Source organism: Heloderma suspectum, chromosome 2 (genome assembly GCF_057233095.1).
Source record: "Heloderma suspectum isolate Gila_16-S chromosome 2, 16-S_ref, whole genome shotgun sequence".
Classification (NCBI taxonomy): domain Eukaryota; kingdom Metazoa; phylum Chordata; class Lepidosauria; order Squamata; family Helodermatidae; genus Heloderma; species Heloderma suspectum.
The window spans coordinates 173,487,758-173,506,589 of NC_139459.1; the positions used below are offsets into that span (position 1 = coordinate 173,487,758).

Below are 18,832 nucleotides of genomic sequence, written 5' to 3' on the forward strand. Positions count from 1 at the left end.
AACAAATAAATTAATCTAGCTCCCCTCTATGGACCAATTTGATAGGGAATCGGGATTGACCGTTAGATTGGCAACTGAATTATCAGAGAAGACTCCACAGTGTTAGATCCCCTCATTCCTTTTCCTTATTAGATAATCTCTGCAGTTGAGATTGGGTCTCAGCACAATAATGTAGCATTTGGGGAGAAAGATGCAACTCAGGAGACCAGCCCCAGAGGCCAAGATAGAGAAGTTTTCTATGGCTACCATGGACTTCCCCTTGGTGCTCAGATAGGTGGGCACAAAAGAGATCCAAACACTGCAAAACACCAGCATGCTGAAGGTGATAAACTTGGCTTCGTTAAAGCTGTCAGGCAATTTTCTTGCTAGGAAAGCCACTGTGAAGCTGATAATAGACAGGAAACCCATGTAAGCCAAGACAATGTAAAACATTGTGACTGAGCCTTCATTACACTCCACTATGATCTCTCCCACCAGGGAATGGAAGTCCAAGTTTGGGAATGGGGGAGAGGTCACCAGCCAGACAGCACAGATAATAGCTTGGATGAGGGGACAGGCCAGGATAATGGAGTTTGTCAGTTGTCTCCCCACAAGTTTTCTTGCCAGGTTTCCTGGTTTGGTGGCCATGAAGGCCAGAACCACTGTGACAGTTTTTGCCAAGATGGAAGAAATGGCAACAGAAAAGATGATTACAAAAGCAGTTTGTCGGAGAAGGCAGGTGATCTTTATGGGCTGACCGATGAACAGGAAGGAGCAGAGGAAGCAGAGTAGGAGGGAAATGAGGAGGACGTAGGTAAGGTCTCGGTTGTTGGCTTTGACGATGGGTGTGTCACGGTGTTTAATAAAGACTGCCAGCACTAAACATGTGATCAGAGAGAGGAAAAGAGCTAGAGAAGCTAAAACAAAGCCTAAAGTCTCTTGAAAGGAAAGGACGTGAATCTTCTTGGGCATACACTGGTCTTGATTCCCATTAGGGTGTTGATCTTCTGGGCAGGCAGCACAGCGATCTGCATCTGGAATGAGCAACAGCTACTGAAGTATCTCAAACATGACACAGATGTTCTTTCTATGTCTGTCTGTGTGTGTGCGGGGGGGGGGGGAACGACAGTTCAGTCCACAAAGAAGGAGCTGGAAATTTCAGTTCTGTAGCTGATTGTACACCTAGGGGTATAACGTCCATTTAATTGCTCTCTGTTAAAGCTTTTGCAACATATTTAATAAGACCACTGTAAAAATGTACAGAACACTTTCTTCTTTTTTTCTTTTAACACAATGGCCTCCTGTACCAGATTTATGGTCGATATCACACAAGGTGGAAAAATCCAAACTCTGCAACTAGAAATGAAACCTGGATCAGTGTAAGAACTGAACCACTATCAGTAAACCTGCAGCTCTTTCTGAATGAGCAAATAAATTAATGGCTTTCTTCAGATTATGGACTGTCCTCTGAGGAGATGTTATAGTGCCGAGGCTGGGGAACAGGTTACAGAAATCAGAATAGATATAAATGGCAATCAGTTTGACATTGGGGTAACAGTCTCCAGTTGTTAAAAGGATGACCAGCCACTAGCCCTGATAAGCGTTCATCCCAAACAGCTTCAGGTCTCATGCTAAAGAACCGAGGTTGAAAACATGGTCTTTACAAAATTATGCCTTAAACATTGAGCCAATGAGAATAAGGAAGGAAATGGAACAGACTGTGTACTTGTGAATAAGAGTAATTTACTGGGTGTCATTATTGTATTAATTAAATACAAGATTTCAGGAACTCATGTATAAACAACTAAACTGCAGAGGTATGCAATCTAAAATGGTATGCATAGAGAAAACATTCCTACGGGAAATGGTGGACACACTCCTCCTTGTCTATGATCTTCCCCTTCTCACCACACCAGTCCAACTCCAGTACGTTCTGCACTTTTATATGGCTCTCAAAGTCTCAAGTACCTGTTGAGTTAGAAATGGTCCCTTCTGGACAATGATCACACATGTAGCAGCAAACCTGCTTCCCCTCTGGAACTTTTCTCCAGTACCCTGGAAAGCACCTCTCTACACACCTTGCAAAGGGCGTCTTCTAAAAGAGAAGAGAGCAATAGTTGAGGTTTTCCATGAGATGGACATTGCACTAAACGGGACTTTCTCCATGGAGTTTCCCATTGTGTGATGGACAGGATTTGCAGCTTAGAGGGGCCAAACCTGTTTCTGATGTCTGCAGGTTACTTTGAACCATCATAAAAATGCCTTGTATTGGAGACAGGAATTGTAATGCTGGAAGCTGCTGTATCCTGATGACGTCAAGGGGAACAGCCCCCATCATAAATGCCCTCCCTCTCCCATGACATCAGGGAGTCCATCCCACCCACTCTCACTCCCTAACCCTTCATGCACAGAGAGGCACGGAGCTCTGTCACTGTCTCTGCATGGAGAAAGCAACCTGGTTGTCAGGGTGGAAACTGAGCCAGTAGAGCCCCAGAGCAGTTCTGATTCTGAGGAGGAACAGCAATCCGTGGGAGAGGAGCTCGCTCATCTCTCACAGGCACAGCAGCTGGCAGAGATTCCTCCTGCCAGCATTCCTGAGATAGATAGTGACCCTGGCAGTGAGAGAGCGCTGGAGGGGGGCTGGCTGGACGCTCGGCGCAGACGCAGGGAGCGACAACAGATGGAGGGTGCGGAAAGGAGTCGCAGCGCTTGTTTGGCACGCAAACCACGGTCGCGTCCCGAGGACCCAAGGGAAAGAGGGAGGATCTCTCCTTAGCTTATAAGTTCAGGGTCTTCCTGTGGTTCCCCTTCAAACGGGGACCAACTGCCTTACCTGGAGCTTAGGCTACTCAGCTATCTTTCCCCAGGGCTGTTCCTTGCTTTGGCGCTAGCGACTAGTATTCTGAAAGAGTCATAAAGTAATAAAGGAATAAAGTCTCGGAAAGAATTCCTCGTCATCTGTGTCCTGAGGTGGCTATTGGTGGGGACTGCAAGAGGCAGCTAGGGCGCTCCTGACACTGGTCCTGCAACCCCATTCGAGTTGGCCACCTCCTTCCCTCCACGCTCTTGACCCAATTGGGGTGCAAGGCTGGTCAAAAATGTAGTCTGAGGCAGAAAGAGGAACTTTAGAGGCTGCCTTCTCCCAAGTCAGACCTTTGGTCCACCTAGGGATGAATAAATAATTAGTTTCAGCTCATTTTAGATCAGGATTTTCTCAGTTCTCATTTTCGGAGTGAACATGGACTTGAGCGCATTCTGCAATCATTGTCACAGGCCAAAATAAAAAATAAAAAAATTGCATTTGGGAGCATGACTACACTTGAGGAACGGGCATGGAAATCGGTACTTTTGAAAAATGCACACTTTAATTAATGGGAGAAGAATGCATGCATTTAAAGATGCACACAGTTGATGTGTACATTTGGAAAAATATGCAAAAAAAAAGCGCAAATTTTCTTGCAAAAAGAAAAACCCTCCCAAAGCTTGTAATCTGATATGGAGAGGAGATAGAATGAGCTTCGAGGTGGCATTTGGATAACTTCACTGAGCTCTGGTTTTGCAGATTCACACATCCCTTGATGCACAAAGCCCAATGTTGTCTTCACTGACTGCAGAACCTCTCCAGGGTTTCAGGCATGGCCGTTTTTCAAGCCCTGCCTACAGATGCTGATAACAAAATCTGGGACATCTGCATGCAAAGATGGTTCTTTACCATGGGACAACGACCATTCCTTGGACTTAATAGGCCTTTGGCCTCATCTAGAAAGGCAACTTGTGTCCTCAAGGGACAGAAGTGCAACATTCTTTAGTTCTGTAACTTCAGAACATTCAGTCCCACCTCTGTAGGCCACACGATTGCATCAGATTGAACTGTAAAGTCTTGGCCTGGGGGAGCCCCCAAATCCACTCCTCCAACTTTCACAGGATAAGAAGATCCATTTGGGAAGAAGACCCAGTTCAGGATATCATATCTCTTGCCATTTTCAGTGAAAGAGACTTCATCTCCAGCACTGTTGTTAAACCGGACATTTCTCAAAGAGGCAAGAATCTGAAACAGAACAGACACTTAGAAAACAGGGTAGTTGTGAGTGAATTCTGGCATCTTCTAACAGACTGTGACTGCCGTTGAGTGAGGACGAGACTGCTTTTTCCCATACTCCATCTTTTGGTTTAAATAATGGTTAAGATTAATCTTCATTGGGCACTATCTGCTCAAATATGCTTGCTCAGTGGTTTGAGCTTTTTTAGCTGGTGACAGCTTGCTACAATGCACCCTCATATCTTTGAGTGAAAGCTGGAGGGAGTTTGCTCATAGCAGCAAAGAGTCCAAAACCTGGTGGTCTTCAGCTGGCTCTCAAGAAGGAACATGCTGCAGGTTGAGGTGCATAATGTTGGCTTCTCAGGGTTATGGGGGGAGCAATATTGCTCTGTAGCCCACAACTTTGGGTAGAGGCTTGCTTGATTCCTCCCCTCTCAATATCCACAGTTGTAATTACATAATTATTATATAAGCACTGTTAGTTTCTGCTATTCACTTCCTAATCCTCTTTAAAGGAAATGATGGCTATGGAAGAATATTCATGGGAAATGTCTTCTTAGGATGTTTAAAATGGACTAACAGTCCTTCCCTCAGGCTCACCCTTTGCTTCCAGGATCAGACTATTGAGAAATCACCAAGGCACCTTTTATAAAATTGCCACATCTGATGTTACCTGCCATGGATGAATAGTCAGAAGCCTCTTGCCTTCCTTTGTCATTGCAAATTTGGATCCAGATACAGCATTTAATGCATGTGCCACAGAATATATACTGTTGTAGATATTGTAGCTGCAACCAGACATGCTCATTTCAAACATGGCATCTGGCAAGTTGTCTAGCTTCTCCTTCCCAGTACACTTTCCCGATCCCCTCAGAGAGGTTTGGCCTGATTTCAGAAAATTGCAGCCAAATGTCTTTTCCCACCAGTCACGGAGAAAGATGTCTCCTTGTGGATGGAATGGATCTAAAGCCCAGAGAAAATGCCTGAATTCTGGCACATCCCTTGTGTGGACTCTGAAGTGCAAAGCACCATGGAAATGGTTTAGAAGTAACTGGCTGTTGTGGGATCCCATTGCAGCAATTTCCCAATGGGATGTCAGGATCCAGCCCTTCAGAAACGTGGTATTGGTGTTTAATTCATGAGCAATCAATAATCCTGTTAGTAGCTGTATAACACCAGAGTCTGCAAAGACAATCATCACTTCTGGCTCAAACCAAGAGCTAGGAATATCACCAGCTAGTGCTTGAAGCAGATGGAGCCGGTTCGTTTGATCAAACATTTCAGTGAAAGCCACACAGATGTCCTTCCGCTTGAGCATTGGTGTCAGTGTCTGGATAAAATTTTCACCACTGTCATCATTGGGAGCAACCAACCCAATCCAGTTCCAGTGGAAATGCAGGAGCAGTTGGACTAAGCCCACATACTGGGAAATTTCATTGGAATCAATCCGGTAGAAGGAAGGAAATACGTTTTCCTCTCTCTCAGTACACTCAGAGAAGCCATAACCAAGCTGAAGGAAGGAATTTCCAGAGTAAATTCCAGGGTAAGCCTTGCGCATCTATTGCAGCAAAACCAACAATGATTTTTGTGGCCCTTCCACGACTAACCCATTTTTTTGGCATAAACTTTTGTGAACTACAGGTCACTTCAGATGCATGAAATTGTTACTCAGTCCCTTTTTGGGAGGTCAAGTTTTGGGGCCAAAGGGCTTTTAAGGGGGCTATGGAATGGAATGGGAGAAAAACTTTGGTTCACAAGCAAGCCAGTCTTTCCTGAAGGGCAGAAAATTCTTGCTGCCTGGAGTTTGAGATGCAGACAGTTTACGTTGACAAAGGTGTATTCAAGTTGTGGAAGGTCCAGTCTGGAAGAAAGGCAGGTAGGCCCTCAAGCTACCCACTCTGAGAGTCTGAAGTGTTTCCATGTACCCTGATAAGGCCTACGGTAACATCAGCTACCTAAAACCATGAAAAAAGGCTGTCTTTGCAAGTTTCTGCTTGCCCAACATGTCTTTCCCCAATCCACAACCAATTTCCTAGTTGGCAACTCGGAATAAGGCCAATCAGAAGGCAGGAAAGTTTAGGGGAATCAGTTGATCAAAACGCAACTGCACTCTAGGAAAATAGGGATGGACGAAAGTCCCTTACCTGGTCCCGCAGCTTGCTTCGCGGTGGGGGGGGAGGCGCTCCGTTTCTCCCCCCGAAATTCTTGTTGGGGGGGAGGCGCCCCGTCCCTCCCTGCCGAAATTCTGGCCGGGGGGGAGCGCCCCGTCTCACCGGCCGTGAATCTCATCTCCTGCCGGGACGCAAATGGCGGCGGCCGTAGCTGCCGCCGTTTGCGTCCCTGCAGTCAGCCGTGATAGGCTACGTAAATCCTTACGTAGCCTGTCACAGCTGACTTTGGGGGGGAAAAAAAAGCGCGTACACAAATGGCGGCGCCCATGGGCGCCGCCATTTGCGTTCCTTATTTGGGCACGTGTAGTCTACATAAACATTTACGTAGACTATGGCGAAAATAAGGGCAACGCTTATGTTTACATAGACTACACGTGCTACGTAAATGTTTACGTAGACTACACGTGCCCAAATAAGGAACGCAAATGGCGGCGCCCATTGGCGCCGCCATTTGCGTATGTGCTTTCCCCCCCCCAAAGTCAGCCATGATAGGCTACGTAAGGATTTACGTAGCCTATCACGGTGTTTTTTGGAAATCTAGCCGTCATAGGCTACGTAAATCTTTACGTAGCCTATCATGTTTGTTGTTGTTGTTGTTTTTCACCTTCGAAATGGTGGTGGTGGCAGCCGGTCGGAAGACCGGCCGCCGCCGCCGCCCCCCCGCCGCCGAACTGCCGCTGGAGCCGCCAGGGACATTCGACAAAGGTAAGTCCCATCCCGGGGGGGGGGCGGGGGGGCGGACCGTTTCTCCACCAATTTCAGGGGGCCGAATGCATTGGCATTCAGCCTCCCGGAGATTCGTGGAGAAATTCTCCGACGTCCCTATAGGAAAAGATCCTTCGCTCATGACTTTCTTTTGATTTTATTGACTTTCTTATTTTGCATAGCTCCAGGTTTTGCTAACAAGTTTTTGCTTACTTCAGGGCCTCTTGGGTCATAGTTTGCATGTTTGCTGTCTTTCTGAGAGAAAATAGGATTTATTACTTTGATCCTGTCCCTTCACTGGTTTTTGAGGCTGCTGGTGGCCATCTTTTCCAGAGTAGCTTTTGGAGGCTAGATACCTAGCTTCTAAGGAGTTTAGTTCAGTTTTCCCCCTTTGTTTTATTTTACCCTATTTTATTTTACTTCACCACCATTTTTGTATTTTTAAAAGTTTTCTTCACTTCCTAACTGGGTTAACTTTCATATCTGGACTTTGCTAAGTCCTTTACCTTGAATTCCGGGAGAGGTCTTCGCCAATCTTCCTTTGGGAACATAGGAGCCAGGGTTTTTTTTTAAATCTCTGCTCAAGATAAGTGGCTATGAGTTTCTATTTTCCTGTCCATTTCCCTAAAGGCTTGGACTACACTGCTATCTAACTAGAAGCATTAAGAATTGCATTTAACTAGTCTGGACTGGTCAAAGTGTAGGTGGAGTTAAGTAGCAATTCAAATAGCTGCTAGTTTAGCCAGTATAACTCTTGTCTACAACAGCTGTTTCATTTAATGCTCTAATATTATTTTCTTAATATTGTTTTCTATTAGGCCTTAGCAAGAGTTAAACTGTAGTTTACTTTGCGTGATGTAATCTTTTCATGTAACCCATGTGGTTCATGGGTACATATGTGTTTTTTTTTTTTGTAATCACTGCATGTTTCACATTTTACTTCTGCATGTGATGTTCTTTTGCATTTACTTTTCTCAATAAATCATTCAGATCTCAATATTTCCTGTGTGGCATGTTTTCATTTGCTTAAAAACTTGAAAGGCATTCACTCCTTTCCTGGTAAAGTTTTAAAATGTATTTTGAAACATATTAAACTTTTAAACAGCCTTGGGACACCTCTGGTTACATTCTCTCGCCCACTGGGGCAAAGTCAGAATCTCAGTTTCAGAAGTGTTATCCTGAATGAAGACGTTCATTTTTAAAATGGATTTCAACATGGAAGCTAAAGCTCTGTGATGACTTCAGAGTTCCCCACAGTGTGGTTACTACCCCAAAAGTCAGGGGCTGCCCTGGGGGTAACCCCAGTACATCGCGATGAATAGGCCTTTGTGAGAATGTCATGAGAAACCACCCCAAATGCCACTGAGGCTTTCTTCACATGGAGCTTTTATCCTGCAATTGAGATTTCTCCCTCATGGAAGTTTGCGGGCTCTTCACATGATGCCATTCACCTCCAGGGGGTCTCCTGCACTAAATGCCCTTTGTTCTGTTTTTAAATAGATCACAGATAATGAGCTATCAATTTACCCCATTGTGTTCTGCTTGAGTTCCTCCGTGAAAAGAGTAAAAGCGACAAGAAGAGGAGCGAGATCAATGAAAGAGAATGGAAGACTCAGATATGGGGAGAAGGAGGGGGAAAGGGGAGGGGGAAAACAAAGTAGGTGAAAAAGGGTGTCGTTTTGATCCTGCAATTAATACGGAAGCAGAAAGCCCCATTTTAAATGCAGGATTTTAGGCTGGTGTAGAGATGCCCTGAATTGCCTCACAAGGTAAATGGCTCAAACCATTCCCATTCCTTGTAGAAAGGTATCTGTACACACAAAATAAAAATATGATACCATGTAAGTGGGACTTAATCAGGCACCCCTGAAGTACGCCTCCACCCCCCTGTTGCAAATGCCTTCACTTTATGTCCTAACTGGCTGAAACCAAAAGCTAGGTTATATGGAAATGTGTCCCAATAAAGAAAACACAGTCAGATTTATATTGCAGGAGTGAGTTCCCCTCATCCCAGGAGTTAGTCAGTTACAGCAGGAACAAGGGGCCGATCTACATTGTGCCCGCCATCGCAATGAATTTGGTGTCCTGTCAGGTTAAACGCTCTCACATTAAAACGTGATTATTCATACTCACCCATTTCCCCCATTGCAGTGCTTCATCGAATGTGTGAGCTCGGTTCACACTTGAGCACTGTGCTGTTTTCCTGCTGTTTTCCTGCACGCGCTTGTTTGATCTCGGAAGCTAAGCGGGGTCGGCCCCGGTCAGTAGTTGGATGGGAGACCACCTGGGAATCAGGCTTCCTGCACTGAGCAGGGGGTTGTTCTATCCCTTCAATTGAGACTAGGTTTTACCCCCTCCTATCCCCCGCTCCGGATGTGTTTTTTTTAAAATTAAGGCGTTATCCTCGCAGAATCGGGGCTTCTCCGCGATGTTTTTTTCCCCCTAATTCAGGCATGATCTTCAAAGATTCGAAGTTGTGAAGCTTCACAACTTCGAATCTTCGAAGATCATGCCTGAATTAGGGGGGAAAAAACATCGTGGAGAAGTCCCGATTCTGCGAGGATAACGCCTTAATTAAAAAAAAACACATCCGGAGCAGGGGATAGGAGGGGGTAAAACTTAATCTCATTTGAAGGGATAGAATAACCCCCTGCTCAGTGCAGGAAGCCTGATTCCCAGGTGGTCGCCCATCCAACTACTGACCGGGGCCGACCCCGCTTAGCTTCCGAGATCAGACAAGCACACGCACATCCAGCCCTTTGCTTGTTGCTGAGGAAATGGGGGCTGCTGAGGAACCTATGTGATCAGTAGCTGGAAGAAGACATGGGGCCGTCGAGAGCTGTGATTGGACAGGAGGGAAATACAAACACCGCCGTATATGGACAGGCGGGGGAGGGGACTATGACTGGATACAGTAGCGAAGGCGGAAAATCAGAGCACATTAAGAGGAAATACCGGGATATTAGGGTATTGAAAGCGGGAGCATGGAAGTGGGAAATTCCAGTTCTAATTCGAGGCTGCTACTGTGTAGTGTGAAAGGCGGGCGGTGAAACCTCATTGGAAGTGAAAAAAGGCGGTAAGTGTAGATCCAGCCAAGGAGTCTTGTGATATTTTCCTCCTTTGTCATTCTTTAAGGTCTCACAAGATTCTTTGCTGTTTCCCCCAACCGAAAACCTTTCTTTGCACAAAAGACCCATTGCTGGGATTAGTCACGTATCAGCCTCTGTGATTCCCCATTCCCAACTACCGCCAAGGTTACTGGGAAATGTGGAAGATCATTTGATGAATGGCAACACAGTGGCACCACATACCCACTGCATGGGCAAGAGAGCGTTTGCAGAAACCAGGTGTTGCATCTCTGTGTTGCTGAGTTCTCCAGAATGCCCACAACTATCCCTTTACCTGTGGGATCTTGAGGATGCCCAAGATGGATTCCATCTGCCTTGAGGATTTGACATCGAGACCACCAATAATGGAGAGCAGCTTATCCTGCCTGTCACATTTATAATTGGGAAACAATCGCTTGCGTGTGGAGAGAAGAGAGAGGCTGTTCAAGTAGATCCTTCTTTCACTGTTGCTGTGGTCATAGATGTGGAAGCCAAGCGTTGTGTTGGGAAGGAGAGTCGTATCCTTGTTGAGCTCAGTGATGGCGAACACCAAGGCCAGGAAATGCTGGTAGTTCTTAACTATCCTCCTGTAATGATGAGAGTGACATTGAAAGGTGGATGCATTTTCTTTTCATATTTCAATTTTAGGAGAATTTTAGCTTAAAGCACCTACTGTCAATACTTAAGCTTTTGGAGAGGGGTTTCAAACCTTTAGAATGGGAAGAAATGACAAAATAGGGAAACCACCAAATGATAGGCGGCTGCATCTCCAGAGACAACATGATGACCACAGAAAGATCTAAATCTTCCCTAACCACAGCCTCCAAGCTCCCATACTCTGCTTACACTTGTGGTGGTTGTTGTTGTTGTTATTAACATTTATATCCCACCTTTATTCCTCTCGCAAGGAAGCCAAGGCAGTTCCCATGATCTCCCTCCTCTTCATTTTACCCTCACAACAACCCTAGGAGGTAGGTTAGGCTGAGAGTCAGTGACTGGCCAGAGGTATCCAGTGAGCTTCATGACTGAGTAGGGATTAGAACCTGGATCTCCGAAATAGCAGTCCAGCGCTCTAACCACTACACCAGGCTGGCTCGCATTCACACCCCTTTCCATGTACGTCCTCACCTGACAGCAGTAGAAGCAACAGCAATGCTTGGCTCCTTCATTCATTGGAAACAATCATCCCCAGAGTGCTGGAGAACTACCAGACAAGCACTGATGTTGCCAAAGAGGGAAGGAGTGGAAGGGGGAGTTTTCTTCCAGCTCAGAATGAAGCCAGAGCAGAATCCTCAAGTCCGTTGTCCCCATTATGAATAGCAGCAGCATCTCTGACGTATATCCCTGGAAGTAGCCCTCTAATCAGAAAGCAAAGCTGGCAAACATCTCTCTCAGATCTGTCCTGTGGAGACTTACGAAGTAAGAATGAAGTCCTTTGATGGGGCTAATAAACGGAAGTCTGTCTTTACACCAGAATGATCGCCAAATGGTAAATTCCCACCGACAATGAGATCTCCAGGCCTGTAATAGTCTCTTTGCAGTGCATATGGCCTCATCATGGGCCACGTGGTGCTCAGCATCCTCTGGGTGGCCTGAGGCAGGAGGCAAAATAGGAGCAGAAGCAGCAGCAAAATCATCAGCAGCACAAAGACACCTTCCCTCCTAAGTCAGTGACTAAAGAGAACCTGAAGGAGAGCAGATTATACAGGCCCTTGCAGGGGAATTAGATCTTAGCAAGAAGTGAGTAGAAGCCAAGTGATCAGACACCACATGGAAGGGCTCAGGGCACATCTATAATAAGCATGTTTTCTCCAGGATGTCTTTGTTATTGACTTGCTGGATGGAAATCCATGGGGGATTCATCAAGAATTACTGTCATTTCCATAATTCCAGGCTAGAGAAATAGCCAGAGCTCCAGAGTGCTGAGCTGCCTTTGCACTTTGGAGTGAGAAAAAAGTATGTGTCACTCTTTGGTTCTCTGTGGGCTATTCAGACTTGACTTTTGTTGTCAGGTTCTGGCCTTTGGCCTGTGTGAAACTGAGCCCCTAGTTCTAAGATGGAGTCCAGGCTTGTGCCAATACTCATGGGACTAGATTGATGGCTAGGAAAGGGAGGTGTTGGCACCAGTTTATACCAGTGCAGGGCTGATCAATGAGGCATTGGTGGATGAAATGACTAGTCTGTCTGGCATTAAATCAACCTGCAGGGAGCAGAGGACCTATTAGGATGGTCTAGCCCAAAGTCCTATGGAACCCGATGGTTTTTTGAATGCTTTGGGGGAGTTTCCAGGTGGCATAGCAGCTGCCCCTGTTGGGACCCAAGTCTCACTCTTGTGCTCAAGCGTCCTCTCTGGTGCTGTGGAGCTCAGATGGCTCCCTGGATTTCGTGAGGGCTTCAATTTATGAAGCAGGCCAGATAACGCCTAGAGCTCAAGTGGTGCAAAGATCCAAACAAATGTGACCGAGCACAGGCAAGCACATTATCACACCTACCATTTGGCAGTGGTGGCAGCAGAGAAGGCCTCCTTCTGAGCCACTGATGAGAAAATAGCTTGCTTGACCTAAGATTTTCATGGCTGCCTTGATCTCACGATGATTGAGTCCATGAGTTAGGCAACACCATTATCTCAAAGCAGGCCCATCACATACATCGCAGATGAGTCAGCACAACACATTCCATTCAAATGCAATAGCCAATGAGCTTACCCCTGATAAGGCAGGAAAAGATTATCAATGAGAATGTTTCTGATGCAATGCTTGATTGTATAAAAGCTCTGTGCTGTGACACAGAAACATTCCTTGCCTTCTTATCTTTGCCTTGAATTAGCTTGGAATCCTGCTGCAGCAGAAAATAAAGATCACCCTACTGGGGTGCCTTTGTCTTTCTTCGCTCTTGTTTTTATCTTACTCCCACCTGGGTGCGGGCCAGAGGAAACTAAAGAAAGTTTCCCACAACACCACCATTGCACACTCAAGTCGATGGATTTGACAGTAGTTGTATGGTTCTGCTCCTGGTCACATTTGAAGCTGAGCACCTAAATCAAAGATACACATCACAGGAGCCAAGGAAGCAAGGGTCTTCCTTTCCCGTCACTGGACAGATGTTCTGTTTTAGTCCTAGAACTGCAGCCTGAAATTGATCCTTCAGAAAGTTACCTGGGAGAACCCTCAGACCTAGGAGGACATGTTGCCTTAACCCTGTCTCAGATGGTTCACCTCTACACCATCATTGATGCCTTGTGTTCAGCCTTCTTGGCCAACCCTCAGGCTCCAGATAAAAATATCTATTCCAGCCTTGCCAAACTTGGTGCCCTCCAGATGTTTTCAACTGGAACTCCCAACATTCCTAACCACTTTGGCCATTGGCTCTTGTGGCTGGGAATGATGGGAGCTGCAGTTCAACACATCTGGAGAGCATCAGGTGGGGGAAGGCAGATCTATATCAACTATACCAAGGATGCAAAACATATCTTACGTACAACTGCAGTTGCAGCCCCAGAAAGTACTGTCCATGAGGAGATACAAGATGTGCGATGAACAGTGATTATCAGGCCTTCCAAAAGAAATGGAGAAGTCTGTTTGAGATGGTGCCAAAGCCTGGTGGATTGGTAGGTGCATTCAATGGGCAAAGCCAGAGGAGCTAAGTTAGTAGGACAGCAATGTGGCTGTGCAGGGAAGGGCTGTAGCTCCATGGTAGAGCACACACCTTGCCTACATAAGATCCCAGATTCAATCCCCAGCATCTCCAGATGGGGCTGGGAAAAAATCCCCATCTGAAATCCTGGCGAGCAGCTGCAGGTCAGTGGGCCTTTGGCCGTGCAACCTTCCTATGGCCCCACTCCCTTTCTCCAAACTGCTGGTCATTTGGTGGCTTTCCAGCTTCCATGTCCCCCCGCCCCCCAATTCTAAGTGGTTGCAATGCCTCTCCAAAGGCTTAGCTATTGGCAGTAAGATATGCCAGTATCTTTTTATATTTATATAAAATAATATATATATTATTTATATATGTAAATATAAGATATAAAATATGCCGGCATTGTTTTGTTTTGTTCTGTGTCCAGGCCCCACCGCTTTTGCCTTGGGTGCACCTCTTTTGCCTTCAGCCCCAACCACCACTGGAATGCAGGCCCTGGATTTGGCCCTCAGGCTGAAAGAGATTCTGTACCCCTGGTGGAGACAATACCGAGCGAGATGTCCCAGTGGTCGGACTCAGCATAAGACAGCTTCCCATGTTCCTTCTTAAAGAGGGGCCACCATGCCTTGCCTTGCTCCAAGGGAAGGAAGGGCTTTGGTGGCACCTTAGCGCTCTATCCCTGGTCTCCTCAAGAGGAGATGAGAGTGCTGGTCACGCCGCGACCTTTCTTCCTTGCACCAACTGTTAAGGAAGCTCCTGATGGCCAGCACAGGAAGGAAGGGCCTTGATGACACTGACAGCGCCGGAGAGCTGCCCTGCTGGAAGTCCGACCAATCCAGAGGTGAGTGGGGTCATTCCACTGCGGACATTGTAGGTCGTATTCTTGAGTATCCAGCCTGAGTTGAGTCTGCAGTGGATTTCTCCACCATCCCTAGTTCCAGGGCTTTCCCAGTATTTAGTTTCCTTAGAAGGGGGTCACTGGAGTCTTCTAGCATTTCAGTGACTAGAAGATGGAGGAATGTGCAAGCTTTTTCTGATCATTGTGCTCCCATTCACAATCAGGGTTGTGAATGGGACAAATGCCAGTAAGAAACAAATCAAAACAGATTCTCATACATCCCCAGTTTCAAAGTTTTCTTGAAAACCTATAAGGTTTTCTTGCTTGTGGAGAAGGGCAAAACCAGCTCCCTGAACCTACTCCCTCTGTGGCTGATTATGGGGGCAGGTTACTCACCCCCTTGCCAAGATTTTTCTCTTGGGAGGCAGGGGGTGCAGCCTCCCAGTGGCCTTTGGTTCTCTGGCTGATGGATGAGGCCTGAGCCATCTTGAATGTTGCAGGGTCAAACTAATAACTCACGTATCATTTTTTCAGGTGTGTAACCGAAGATGATAAGACAGAAGAAAGGAACTGCCCAAGTTGAACCCCTAGTCTCACTGTAGCATAGTGGGATGGAAAGGGCCATGGTCTCTTCTAAGCATCCTCGGCTCTATGGCACTTTGGAGCTCAGATGGATCTCTGGTTTTTAGGACAGCTTCTGGCTAGGAAACAGGCTGGATGAGGCACGGATCAGAGCAAATACGACTGAGCACAGATGAGAGCACATCGTTCTGCCTAGCATGTGGCAGTGGTAGCGGTGAACCAATCATACCTCTACGCTACCACTGCGCTCTCAAGTAGATGGCATCAGTTCTTGCCTTCAGCCTGCATATTTTAGCCCAGATTGATGCCAGGGGAAAGGGAGGAGTTGGTACAGCAGAGGCAAGCCGAATTAGATCAGTGCATGGGTGAAAAACCATTCCATTTCTGTTCAGTTTGTGCTTTTAGAGCAGCCTCACAGGTCCAATTCTTGCCCTGCCTTTGCTGTTTTTAGCCTTTCCTGGGACTCTAAGCATGGAACCATAGGGGGGTTGGGTGGTCAAAGATGGTTTTCAGATCACCGTTACGCTGACCTCCTGCTCCAGGTGGAAGTGTCCCCTTTCCCTCTGCAGACAAAGGGTCTGGGCGAGTGCTAGAACTCCATCCTGATCTTCATTCTGCAGCAAGTTATGAGAGAGGACCCTAAGGCCTAGGGTGGGGGCGGGGACCTTTTTTATTTTGTTTTGCAGCAAAAGGGCCAAACTCAATTTCACAGAAGCTCTTGGGAGCTGAATTCTAGTGGTATGTGGGGACAAAATGCAAAAACTACCAGCATATTTTGGCTTAAGATCTTGCTGCCAGTAAGTAAGCCTTAGGAGAGGCATTTCATCCTTTTAGAATGGGGGAAACTGCACAAAAGTCAGAAAAACACCAAACAATCAGCAGGTGGGAGGAAAGGGGAATCCACCAAACCAGGGCAAGGGGATGACTCACCTCTGATTGGGACCCCAGGAGGGCTGGATTTAGCCCCTGGGCCTGAGGTTCCCCACCCCTGACCTAGTTTGACATGTCTGCCCCGATGATTGCCCTTTGGGAAGTCCCACAGTCTGTGATGTGGCTTGCACCCTCTGAACTGCTCTTCTGATGCCTCTCTGGATGATAGCAGTGCAGGCCCAGTGTTAGGCTTAGCTCTCTCACCCACTGGAGAAACTCCTTATGGTGCTGGTGACCAATCCATTGGCTGCAGTGCAGACTTGAGAGCATACATAGGTTGGACAGCTCCAGTGGGCTGCTCAATACATTCAGGGAAGTCAAGATAATTGCTTTTCCCCGGGGCATGAGGTCATCATCCCGCTATTATCCAGTCCAAAATTTCTGAAAAGTGTCTGGCATGGGCTCTATCTCATACAAGCTGAGCACAGGATGCCTTGTGAATTACAGGTTATCCAGCCATAGCTGAATCTGCTCCTCCACTATCATCCACATCAACCTGCTTCACCCACAAAGAGTGTGTGCCATCAGCTCCATTGGGCCCCTAACCCCGTCTCAGATGACCCACCCCAACACCATCATTGGTGCCTGGCAACTAGTCTCCTCAGGCTACAGAGAGCACGGTCCATATCATGCCAGGGATGCAAACCCTATCCAGGTGCCATGTGTAATTATGATAGGATCACCACCCCACCCCAGCCGTGCGCCCACAGCAACTTTTTTTAAAAAATTAAATCTTGAGCACAATGGCTGGCTGGAAAGTGCTGGCCATTGTGCGCAAGATTTAATTTACAAAAAATAGCGAGTCGCCATTTGCGACTTGTCTGTGGGCGCTCATAGGCAGGGCTGTAAGTCCTGGCAGGTCAGCTGGCGGGGGTGGGGGCTCAATGAGCCAAGTCCAGGGGCTGGGCCGAGTGGGGGGAGTCCACTGGACTCCACCCCCTGGATGGACCCTCACGACATCCCTAATGGTAGTTACTTAAACTCCAATTTAAGGTCTTTTAACCCTTTTGCACCCTGATGTGTTTTTTCTGACTGTGAGGAGAGAAAAGGAGACAGATATTGTGAAACCAGTTTTCTGAGGAAATAGTGAAGAGGAAGAGACGGAGCAGAGGGCCTGAGGAGGCTGAGAAAGGACTGCGAAGGAGATTAGCAGCAGCTGCAGGAGCATTTTGTCCTTTCTTGGTTACTGTTCAGTTGCATCAGAGTCCTGGACTACACAGCTAGAGACAGGTCTAAAGAAATAACCCTACTTCGTGGACCATACAATTGTCAGACTCTATTCCTTCCATTTTATTGTTTAGAGACATTAAATTGTTTATTCATTGGAATTTTTGTTTGGCTTCCTGTCCCCTTTTCTGTTCCTTTTAAAATAAATCATTCTTGGGTTTTTTTTTAAATATCCCAGTTGCCTTTGTCCCCACTCCTTTTCTGGGTTCAGGGTTACTGGTGGGCTGGAAACACCATACACTAGTTTGGGATCAGGCTTTTTTCCATCATCCATCCCACTACCATACAAACCCAGGTCCCATGGTTTCCAATACCCTACAGGGTTGCTGCTAGGGAACATGGGGTTACATTCAGAACCATGAGATCTGGGATCTTACATTAATCCTTGGGAAAGGGCCATAGGGCTCCTGCTTTGTATGCCAAAGGTCCCTGCTACATCCCAGCATCTCCAGGTAGGACCAAGAAAGACCCCCCCCCCCAAGGGGCACTGGAGAAGTTCTGCCAGTCAGTGTGGTCAATACTGAGTTAGATGGGCCATTCTGATGGAGCTTCCTTATTTGTCTTCTAACCTCCCAGGAGCAACTGCCCAAGGCTCAGTTCTGTCCAAGTGGGGGGATTTTATTTGTGGAAATATTATTGGGCTCAGTTCCTCTCAACAAGCTTCCCACCTTTCTATCGCCATTTTGCCCCCTAATTCTTGAGATATTATACTAGTCTTATACGGGAAGCGATTCAGGAATCCTGTTGTATGTTTTCTCCTAAACTGCAGCTTCTTAGAGCATCTCTACACCAGCCTAAAATCCTGCATTTAAAATGGGGCTTTCTGCTTCCATATTAATTGCAGGATCACGATGAACTCCCTTTACAAACGCTTCCTTCCCCCCCTTTCCCATTATCTGAGTCTTCCATATGTTTCATTACACAGCCACTAGATGGTGCTGTGGTCTAGCTCCTCTTACTGTGGCTGTTCCTTTTTTACCAGGGAACTCAAGCAGAACTCAAGCATGGTAATCTGATAGCTCATTATCTCCGATCTTTTAAAAAAATGGAATAAAGGTCATTTGGTGTGGGAAATGCTCTGGAGGTTGACAATGTCATCTAAAGGACCTGCAAACTTCTGTGAGTAACCAATCTCAATAGCAGGATAAATGCTCCAAGTGGAGAAGCCTTTAGACTTCCCATAACTATATCTCGTCTCTGGATTTCTCCTTGTTCAATAACTACTTATATTATATTGTGACACTGACCACAAGATTTCACTCGGACCCCAATTCGGCACGTCAGAAAATTGCCTGATTCTGCTTGGCCTGATTCACAGGCCATCAGCTTCACCTTGGGTAATGAACCCGAGTTGCGATTTGGGAATCCAAGGCGTTCTGCCTCCAATTGACTATGATGGGGAAGCAAATAATTGCTGTAACTTTTTTTCTTTTTGCCATGAATGAAATGTTAGGAAGGGAGTCTGCATGCTGAATCTCAGAAATGTAGGGCCAGTGGTATTTGTGTTCTGCCCCTTGATATTTGGTGGGGGAGATTGTTTAAGGGAACTGCCGATAGCATCTTTATTTCTTGGCAGAATGGGCTGAAAATTGTAGGGATAGTTTCCCACTGTGAGGGGATC

At 46.5% G+C, this 18,832-nt stretch overlaps 1 protein-coding gene across 1 annotated transcript; it reads right to left on the reverse strand.

Moving 5' to 3' along the window:
* Positions 1–102: 102 nt before the first annotated feature.
* LOC146353295 (vomeronasal type-2 receptor 26-like) lies at positions 103–17,893 on the reverse strand. The gene is made up of 11 exons (XM_084829712.1): positions 17,880–17,893; positions 17,429–17,540; positions 15,579–15,668; positions 12,970–13,035; positions 11,418–11,593; positions 10,297–10,471; positions 10,206–10,208; positions 4,692–5,576; positions 3,818–4,027; positions 1,948–2,074; positions 103–1,013 (listed from the first exon to the last, which is right to left on the reverse strand). Exons 1-11 carry the CDS (start codon positions 17,891–17,893, stop codon positions 103–105), a joined length of 2,769 nt encoding a protein of 922 aa, XP_084685838.1.
* Positions 17,894–18,832: the final 939 nt, after the last annotated feature.